The 10,200-nt window shown below is 52.2% G+C and overlaps 3 protein-coding genes across 3 annotated transcripts; 2 read left to right on the top strand and 1 right to left on the bottom strand.

Moving 5' to 3' along the window:
• Positions 1-1,525: 1,525 nt before the first annotated feature.
• TRIVIDRAFT_177614 (uncharacterized protein) lies at positions 1,526-3,277 on the top strand (the record flags this gene model as incomplete). Its single annotated transcript, XM_014104351.1, has 2 exons — positions 1,526-1,892; positions 1,966-3,277. 2 exons carry the CDS (start codon positions 1,526-1,528, stop codon positions 2,721-2,723), a joined length of 1,125 nt encoding a protein of 374 aa, XP_013959826.1.
• Positions 3,278-3,513: 236 nt separating this feature from the next.
• On the bottom strand, positions 3,514-5,396 carry TRIVIDRAFT_85373 (uncharacterized protein; the record flags this gene model as incomplete). The annotated part of the gene is made up of 3 exons (XM_014104350.1): positions 3,514-4,058; positions 4,128-4,513; positions 4,575-5,396. 3 exons carry the CDS (start codon positions 5,394-5,396, stop codon positions 3,722-3,724), a joined length of 1,545 nt encoding a protein of 514 aa, XP_013959825.1.
• A 2,484-nt stretch (positions 5,397-7,880) lies between these two features.
• Positions 7,881-9,874, top strand: TRIVIDRAFT_62289 (uncharacterized protein; the record flags this gene model as incomplete). Its single annotated transcript, XM_014104349.1, has 4 exons — positions 7,881-8,033; positions 8,232-8,817; positions 8,896-9,188; positions 9,287-9,874. 4 exons carry the CDS (start codon positions 7,881-7,883, stop codon positions 9,872-9,874), a joined length of 1,620 nt encoding a protein of 539 aa, XP_013959824.1.
• Positions 9,875-10,200: the final 326 nt, after the last annotated feature.

Below are 10,200 nucleotides of genomic sequence, written 5' to 3'. Positions count from 1 at the left end.
CAGACAGCCAGCGAGCTAGATCATATGATCCGACTCGCTGGGTTTCCTGCTTTTTCCCTTTTCCGGGAGCTTTTCGTGAGGTTATGTTTTAGGTTAGGTTGGGATTCCGGCTTATGTCACCCAATTAGAGCGTCTGGCTAGAGATGAACTGCTGCTGCACGGAAGATGCAGGACGAGGCCGTTGTGTTGCCATACGTCAGCATGTGATGACGGTGCGGCTGCAGGGCCGAGCGGCATGTGAAGACCGGATAATAATAGTGGTGATGGCGAGATCTACGGGGTTTGTATAGGTTGTTATGATGCTGTCTATAGTAACTGATATATAAAGGGCCTGGAGTGGAACAATGCGCTCAACTCGGTGTCGGGGTTGATACTAGTAGCCTAATACAGAGCACGTACCTCCCATTTCGCCGTCTTGTCCCTGGCTCGCCTTGCGTCATTTGTCTCTGACGTAGCGGACTTTTTTTTTTTTTTTTCTTGATTAATACCCCAAGTGTTGTTTTCTCAATCAAAACATTGTCATAAAGAGAATCGACATCCTATTCTACCGCTACATACACTGATGCGCCACTCAATCGCCATTTAGCGCACTCGCTCGTGTATATGTACCAAACCTGAACTCATTCAACGCCATCGCGCCCGGCGATGGAATAAATCGGCACACGCCCACGCCCAGCGCAAGACGCCCTGTACGGGAATCGCCCTTACTGCGCTTGGAGGGGCTCAACCCACTGGGCGACTGGAGTCCGAAGTCCCCACTACCCACTACAGGCCCCAAAATCTCAACCGCTTCGGCGCACTGCAGTCCAGTGGACAACGCCGATTGCCTGCCCGGCTATCTTGCTGCTCCACCACTTCTCGCCCTCTCTTCTTCTTTTCCCTCTCTCGTCTCGCCTCCCATCTCCCATCTGCGACCTCGTCCCTCCCGAGCGGCTGTCCGCACGACCTCTCCGCAACCCGACCAGTGCGATCCATCCCACAGCCTCGGCCGCTCTGGGCGACTGTCTCTGCTCGCTGCACAAGTCAATGGCCGGCGGCGTTCGCTAGGCAAGGACGGATACTGCGCGTGGGAGCATTCCCCGCAGTACCCGGACTTTCCTGGACCGAACGGATCCTAGATTCAAGAATATCACACATATTGGGAGCAGGACCGGAGAGAGAACCACCATACTTTTACCTCTTGAATAATCCACAGGCAGAGCCGCAGAGCGGCGTGCTCGACGTCATCCGCAGCGCCGGGGAATAATCTCGAAGACGCACCAGGGCCGGCACAAACAGCCAAATCTTGTATCATCCTCACCAGTAATCCTCACCACGAGACCTCACAACCATCGGCGCCAACTTCTAGCCTCCACAACAGCCAGCGAACCTTCAACCACTTGCTCCGACAGCCCGCACCTTTTTAGATTCCTTCTTCCTTCTTCCTTTCGCAGAGGGTGCTATGTCTCACGACCAGTCCCCCCAACAAGCTGAGCCCTCGCCTGCAGATCATGCGTCATCACCCTATCGACTCGCCGATTCTCCAATGTCAGCAATAGCAGGGGGTCTCACCCCGTTGCACCGATGGACACTCTCCGCCTCCGATTCCCAGTTCAATGCCTTGTCAGGGGCCATTGGTGGCTTCACCTCCGGCGTCGTGACTTGCCCTCTCGATGTTATTAAGACGAAGTTGCAGGCTCAAGGCGGCTTCACCCTGGTGGATAAGGGCCGGCATGTTGGCCACCCGAAGCTGTACAATGGGCTGGTAGGAACAGCCAAGGTCATCTTGCGCGAGGAGGGCATTCGGGGGCTGTACCGTGGGTTGGGGCCGATTGTGCTCGGATATCTCCCCACCTGGGCAGTGTGGTTTACCGTTTATAACAAGAGCAAGACATTTCTACATCAGTATAATGGTGCGTGGGTAGACTGTCATTGTTTTGATCCTGCCATTGAAAATTGCCCGACTGACTCTCCATTGCTAAACAGAAAATACTCATATCGTAAGCTTTTGGTCCTCCATCATTGCCGGCGCCAGCAGCACAGTTGTCACGAACCCCATATGGGTCATCAAGACCCGCCTCATGTCGCAGAGCAACCCGAACACAGCTAGAGGCCCTCACGCGTTTGCTCGTCCCGGTAATACCCCGACAGCGAGGCCGATTCTCCACGAGTGGCACTACAGATCGACCATTGATGCGGCGAGGAAGATGTACACCTCGGAAGGCCTTTCTTCCTTTTACTCCGGTCTCACTCCGGCTCTTCTCGGCTTGACACATGTTGCTGTTCAGTTCCCTACGTATGAATTCTTGAAGACAACGTTCACCGGGCAAGGCATGGGTGAAGTCCAGGAAGGAGAAAAGGCACATTGGGTAGGTATCCTTTCTGCCTCCATCCTGTCGAAAATACTTGCCAGCAGCGCAACGTATCCGCACGAGGTGATTCGAACTAGGCTACAGACCCAGAGACGGCCGGTTGCTGGCGAGACTTTCCTGGTGGATATGGCGGCACCCGGAGCGAAGCCAAGAGTATCCGGACCCAAGTATAGGGGCGTCGTCATGACATTCCGAACCATCCTCCACGAAGAAGGATGGAGGGCTTTCTATGCTGGCATGGGTACGAACATGATGCGAGCCGTTCCGGCTGCAACGGTAACGATGCTTACATACGAATACGTTATGAGGGAGTTGAACAAGAAGAAGATCCAAGCTCTAGAGATACAACGGGCACTGCAGGAGCAGCCTTGATTAAGGGCCATCCAACAAACGCGGGTTATGCATCAGGCGGTTTATTTCCAGAAGAGGATGATTCATTTCTCCTCTTCTCTGTTTTTCATATGTTTATGGAAATGGGATTTACGAAACAATGAGCAAAGTATCATGGGGTCAGATATATACCCTTCTTTCGGACCCTCCCTCTTTTTTACCCTTGGCCAAATTGTAGGTATAGAACAAAGTCTGATTTCCAACTGGAATTTTGTAGCAGCACCACTCTCATATGAGATTCTGGGTCCAGGCCCTGATCTCTCTTCCTATTTATTCGTCATTTTTTTTTTCTCTTTTTCTTTAATTCGCCTTACCCTTTGTTTGAAGAGGCTATTTGCATTTGGAGGGAAGTGGCGGGGCAGCGTTTGTGTTGCTTTTGCTTTGTACTCTTTGTTTTGCCAACAGAAGAACGGCGATTTGATTGGAAAGGGGGGAGCGGATGGGAGGTGTTGGTTCGGCTGGGCTTTTTGCTGGTCTGGGGCTGGGTTTACCTATGTACATCTATCAATATAGCAATTGCAGACGAATACGATATCATGGTTTTTTTTCCAACCACGGATTTGATTTAGCTGGATGGATTTGCGATTGCGCGATATTGTGCTACTTTTGTAAGCCGCTTAGAAACGGGTGTGGCTTTGGATTGTGGGTATGAGATGTGGATGTGGTTTTTTTAGTAGCGTCAAGGGCTTTTCATTTGGCGTGTCGTGTTGGTTTGCTGGCTGAATCGTGGCAATTTGAATTGGTGCTCTCGTCTTACAGGCGGATGTGATGTTTGCAGTATATTGTGATATTTGTTTATAAGTGCCTATTTCAGATATCTAACCGCAAGGCGTGTACAAATAGCATGGCCGGAGTCTGCCCCCAAAATACATGAATCAAAAAACGCCGTACAATATACATGTAGCTAGCCCCAAAGCATGGACCCCCATAAACAAGAATTCCCTTATACAAAGCACAGTTTTTTCTTTCCTTCAACCCCTTTACAGCATAGCCTTGGGGAAGTTCTTCACGGCCTGTCTGACACCCAAGTCACCGAGAATCTCCTCGGCGCCGCCCAGGATGGCGTCGAACTTGTAGGTGCGGTTGAAGTGCTCAATGTACTTGCCCATGCCGGACTGGGTCAGGCCACGGCCACCCCAGATCTGGACGGACTCGTCGGCGATCTCGTGGGCGCCGCGGGTGATGCTCATCTTGAGCAGGCCGATGGGGCCGGCGAGGTGCTGGGCCTGCTGCTTGTAGGGCATGTTGCACATTTGGTAGGTGATGGTCTCGAGCCAAGCCTGGTTGGACTCGACGAGGGCGATCATCTTGGCGAGCCTAGAGAGAGAGATTGTTAGAAGCTGCTTTTTTTTCTCTTTGTTTTTCATGATTATGATCAATACTTACTTTTGACGGATGACGGGCTGGTCAATGAGACGCTTGCCAAAGACAATGCGCTGGTTGGACCACTTCAAGCACTCCTCGACAATGAAGCGCTGTGCTGCCAGGGAGCCGCAGGCCATGACCCAGCGCTCGTGGTTGAAGTTGCTGAGGATGACGTGGATGCCCTTGTTCTCCTCGCCGAGCAGGTTCTCGACGGGCACCTTGACGTTGTCAAAGGTGATGTAGGCGGTACCGGCGGCAGGGGAGTAGGACGTCTTGATGGGCTTGGTCTCAACGCCGGGGCCACGCTCAATCAGCAGCACGCTGAGGGCCTTGCCGGTGCGGACGCCGACGACGAAGTAGTCGCAGAAGACACCGTTGGTGATCCACTTCTTGGTACCGTTGACAATCTGCGTAACGAGTTAGTATGCTTATGCTGTGATATAGTAAAAGAAGAAGAAGAAAACATACATAGTGCTTGCCATCGGGTGTCTTCTCAGCGGTGGTGCGGAGACCGGCAACATCAGAGCCGGCAAAGGCTTCGGTGATGGCCAAGCAGAGCTTCTTCTTGCCGCTGAAGACTTCGTTGGCAATCTTGGTCTTCCAGGCCTGGTCCTTGGCAAAGTTGAGCACGGCAGTCAAGCCAATGGTCATACCGGCCATGTTTCCGTCCTGGAAGCCGCGCATCATGGGGCGGCACATCTCCTGGCAAGCAACCAGGTCGTGGAAGTAGTCAAACTCCTCGCCCTTGACGGCACCGTTCAGCATGTTGACGCCGTGGAGGTGCTTTCCGGGGCCCAGGCGCATGTGCAGGATGCCGGCCTGGCTCATCTTGTCAATGACCTCCTGGCTGATGTATCGGCCGGTGGCCTCGCACTCGAGGGCCTCGGGCTTGATGACCTCCTCGGTGAAGACGCGGACGGCATGGCGCAGCTTGTGGTGAGACTCCTTGAAGTAAGGGCTCTTGAAGTGAGGAGTCAACCACAGCGGCTCGGCATAGGGGACCGGGCTGAGGTCGCCGGGCTGCGGTGTGATGACTTCGGGCTTCTCGCCCTGGACGGTGCCAATGGCGAGGTCTGCGTAGCGCGAGAGGACCTCGTGCCTGTGCAGGTTGTAGAAGGCAGAGGTGGCATCTTGGCCGGCAATCTGCTTCAGCACGCTCTCACCACCGGGGTGGGCATCGACAAACTCGGTCAGGTCGTAGACGGTGCTGTCGATGATGCACCAGAGGGAGTCGTCAGAGGTGTGGTTGCGAACCTCTTCGCGGGTGAAGGTCTTTGCCGGGGGAGCCATTGTGGGCGAGCGAGTTCAAGGGAGAGAAGCTGAAGATGGATGAAAAGAAGACGAAGAGGAAGAGGCTCAGGAGTGGAAAGATTTCAGAGAGAGGAGGGAGGAAAGGAAAAGAAATAGAAATAGCACTCGGACGAGAAGCCTAAAGCGGAAGCCAGCCTCAATTGCATTCCTCAGGACAGAGTCTTAAAAGCTGGGGTTCTCGGTCCTGGATGCTCGCGGGCTTACCTTTACTCCAAATGCATCGACCCGCGAGCCTCGGCAGAGCTGGGGCGGATATGGTTTTGGGGTGAAATAGGCGGGCTGTGATTGGCTGGAGGCGGGTAGTGCCATTTTGAGTTGCGAAGGGCACCCCGTATTATTGAATTCTGTCGGAGTAGTTACGTGGAGAAGCCGAAAAATCCATTGTCTGTGCTCGATAGACAGGGGACGAGAACACATCTAGGACTGCGTTTTGGATGTTTTGCATGCTATTGATTGTGATTCGTCTGCGGCGGCTGCTGGCAGTGTTGGATGCCTATATTCTGCCCTCGAGGGAGCCTGGGGCGGATCATGTCGGAGGCTTTTAGGGTTTAGACTTCAGCTGTGATCTTGTAAGCTCATGTTGCTGTAGGTCCACTGCGATGCCCATTCAGCTTCAGGGATGCGAGATGTAGAGACAAGGACTACTGCGTCGGTGACTTTTCGTAGTACCATTTCGTTCATTTCAGCTAACTCCATGCTCGGTGTTCGACGAATGGGCATGGCCCTACACTAAGGTACTTCAGCTAAGGATTCAAAGATGCCTGTTGGTAGCCTGTGGGAAGCTGGCCTGATATGGGCATCTACTGCTTGGTCTCATCACGTTGCAATTGGAGATTTCGCATTGGGCATTTACATAGTTGATACGCATTGCAAGATATCAGTACGGACTGACGGAGTAGATGTGGCCATCTCACTACCCCGGAATGGGGAATATCGCCTTGCGCTCGACTTTCTAATATCCACCAACATCTCAAAACCCCATTCCCTTCCCCCGGCTGGCTTATAAAAGGGCCTTGGCAGACCTCCAGCCTCGGTACACCGTAGAAGCCATGGCGGGTACGAAGCTAACATGAAGACCGAAATAGCTGGTCTGTGATTGGGCAGGGACCTTTTTGTAGATTGTGGGGGTTGATCTCACCAATGTGTGGCATGTGAAATGCAGTGGCGATGAATCTGTAGGTTCTCAGTGCAGAAGCACTTCTCAACATGGCCCTACTACAATTACAATATAAAAGGATCTAGAGATTTAAATTGTTAAATACCGTAGCAGCAACACTAATTCTCAAGAGATAATCATTTTCTCAATTTGTTATCCGTCGATAGGTACCTAGTATGTGTTGCTACGAGTACCCTAGGCTTCTCATTTTCTTAGTAGTGACCGTCCTGATGTCAACAAGGAGCAGCTAAGACGATATATCGCCTGTATTAGAGCCATCATCTAACTACAAGTGGATTAAACAAAGATATCATAGCGAGCATCCTACGCAGAGCCGAAAACATTGAAGCAATCGTCAGGCGTAGGCAATTCTGCCGCTATACCAGAGAGGGCTGGATGGACCCTGAAAACCAACCTCTTTGGTGCTAATCAGCCCATAGCCGCAGAATCCACTTCTTCTCTGTGTTTGACCAAATTATTCGGAATCCGGCGACTACTTTTTTTTTTTTGCAGCTTTTGCTTGTTGGTCGTGTTGAACCTGCAACTCTGCATTACGGCTTACAAGGTCAAGACTCTACCCGAGTCTGTCAGACGATAACACGCGACAACTCACCAACGAGCTAAGGTACTTCGAAGGTACGCTTGATGCTTCGGATCCTGGGCAGCTGCAGCTTGCGTCTTGGTACATGTACGTTGACTCAGTCTTTTCTTGGTCTGTGTTTGATTCTCCAGGAACATGAATGAACCAGCAGTCCAGTGACTTTGCACAGTCTGAGGCGGTGCGATCACCTGATGGCCTTGTGTCTTTGCTCTTTACTTGCACTCAGCAATTACACGTACACTCGTCATGGATTCATTAATACATGTACCCAGTGTATGGTTGTATTTGCGGATGCGCTATGGCAAGCGCCCAGTCACCGGACCTGCTGGCGCCTCGGTGGTCTGGATTCGATGCCGGCCTCGTGATCGACCAATAGCGCTCTTTTCATCTTATCTGCATCTGAGCTGCAACTTGGCCTCATTATCTCGCATATTAGATTGTCTTTGCTGTTAGGCGCCGGATTTTGTTTTACTGTGCTTTGTTTTGCCCCTACTTAATCACGCTCTTACTGCATTCTTTCCGCAGTGTCTTATCGTCTCATACCTGGCTTATGTCCATGTCCCTCTCTCTGTTATCCAATCTGGGCTTCTTGCTTCAATCTCACCAACGAATCCACTCTACTTGAGCCTCAAAGTCAAGTGACACAGCTCATCATACACCTGCGGATACACCTGCGGATACCTACTTGCAGACCTACCTACTGAAGATGGATGCTTATGCAATGTACCCAGCTAGTCTCTCAAAACAAGCTTCATCCAGAATATACCAGGATCTTTGGGCGTCACGAATCCACAGCCTAGTTCAGCTGGCATCAGACCATTCGCAGAAGAAAGCCGTGGCCATGGAGAGCTTCAAGCAGGTATAAGCCACTTTCCACCTATGCATTTCTACATTTACAGTCCACGGTCTATTACTCTGTCGCACATATGCCATTTTTGCACAACCCTTGGTGTCACCCAGCTGACTTGCCAAAACAACACATCACCATGCACTGAATCACTGGACTCTCTTCAAATGACTAAAGACTAGAAACTGCTGCTCACACAACTTGCAACAGCGTAGAAAAGGTGGCCCGGGTTCAAAACCACACGTGGGTATTGTTGGCGCAGGACTGGCTGGTCTCCGGTGTGCGGATATACTGTTGCAACATGGATTCCAAGTGACCATCATCGAGGGCCGTGATCGCATCGGCGGCAGGCTTTACCAGCAGAGACTTGGCAACGGCCACTTGGTTGATATGGGACCTAATTGGATACACGGCACCGACGATAACCCCATGCTGGATCTGGCGAAGAAGACAGGGACGGCTGTTGGAACTTGGGATCTGACGTCCTACGTGTTTGAAGAGGCAGGCAGTCTGTTGCCGGTGCAAGAAGGAGAGAAGTATTCCACTCTGGTGTGGGATATCATTCAGGACGCCTTTATACACTCCAACAACTCTTCAGCAGATATCGACGATAAGATAAGTCTATTGGACTTTTTCAAGGAAAAGGTGGTGGAAAAGATACCCGAGTCCGAGGACAACTTCCAGAAGAAGAGAGAAATGGTGCTGCAGATGTCTGAGATGTGGGGAACTTTCGTCGGTAGCGCTGTTGGCCGACAGAGCTTGAAGTTTTTCTGGCTGGAGGAATGCATCGAGGGCGGTAAGTTGACTTGTGTTTTGTCTTGTTTCATGCAGCAGGGAGCAGAGAACTGATGCCATCGCGTGGCACGAGCCGTAGAGAACCTGTTTTGCGCCGGCACATACGAAAAGATCTTGGAAGAGGTTTCAAGACCAGCACTCTCACATGCCACAATCCAATTCGAATCTGTCGCCGACAAGATCTCCTACCGGACAGAGCCAGACGATCAGGTCCGAGTTCAGCTCAAGGGCGGCCAAAGCTTGGCGTTTGACGAGCTCGTCGTCACATGCCCCCTGGGATGGCTGAAACGAAATCTCACCGCATTCGACCCTCCCCTGCCGTCAGCGCTCACAAAGGCGATTGGCGCCATCGGCTACGGAAGTCTTGAGAAGGTTAGTTGGCCGTGCCTGTGCCTGTGCCTGTATCTGTATCTACATCTGTATCAACGAATAAGCGTTGCTGCACGGAACCGCTAACCTTAAGCTTGCAGGTCTACATTAGCTTCCCCAAGGCTTTCTGGCTGCCGGCCGAAGGCGATGGTCGCAGAGTCCAAGGTTTTGCCCAATGGATCGCGCCTAGCTATCATGCCGAGAACCCTCGAGGGTGGAATCAGGAGGTGGTCGAGCTGGCCAGCATTGCACCTGAAGTCGCTCACCCAACGCTCCTCTTTTACATTTACGGTGAGCAGTCCGATTACCTGACTGCCAAGGTGGCCGAGTTGGACGGCACGGATAAGAAAGAGGCCTTCCTCCGGGACTTCTTCAAGCCATATTATTCCCGGCTGCCGCAGTACTCCGAAGAGTCGCCAGACTGCCAGCCGGTCTGCTGCCTCTCCACCAATTGGGTGCGCGATGAACTGGCGGGACACGGCAGCTACTGCAATTTCCAGGTCGGCCTGGCAAACGGCGATGAAGACATCAAGGCGATGAGACAGGGTTTGCCGGAGCAAGGCCTGTGGTTGGCAGGCGAGCACACGGCGCCGTTTGTCGCGCTGGGGACGGCAACTGGAGCATACTGGAGCGGAGAGGCAGTCGGCAAGAGGATAGCGGAGGCCTACAGCCCGGATGTGGCTCCATGACTGTAATACGAGTACATACACACATACATGTAAATATCAATCCATCCATTGTGCTTCGCCTATCTCAGCACCTGTGTTATATACTATCTATATATATACTACACCACCCTATTACTCCATACGCTTATCTGCATCGCCATCAGCTGCATCTAATTGGGCCATCGTCGAGATGGAGCGCAGGCAGCATCTGGAGCAAAGCCTTGGGATGCTCAGATGCTCAGATGCCTAACGACACTGCATGTGCGGATGCATCTGTGGTTGGCCTTGGCCCTATCTCTGGTGCTGCCGCGACCCGCCGATCCACTGCTAGATGCATATGCCAGCAA

The sequence above is a fragment of the Trichoderma virens genome (genome assembly GCF_000170995.1).
Source record: "Trichoderma virens Gv29-8 chromosome Unknown TRIVIscaffold_3, whole genome shotgun sequence".
Lineage (NCBI taxonomy): Eukaryota > Fungi > Ascomycota > Sordariomycetes > Hypocreales > Hypocreaceae > Trichoderma > Trichoderma virens.
This window is presented reverse-complemented; position numbering and strand designations above follow the sequence as displayed.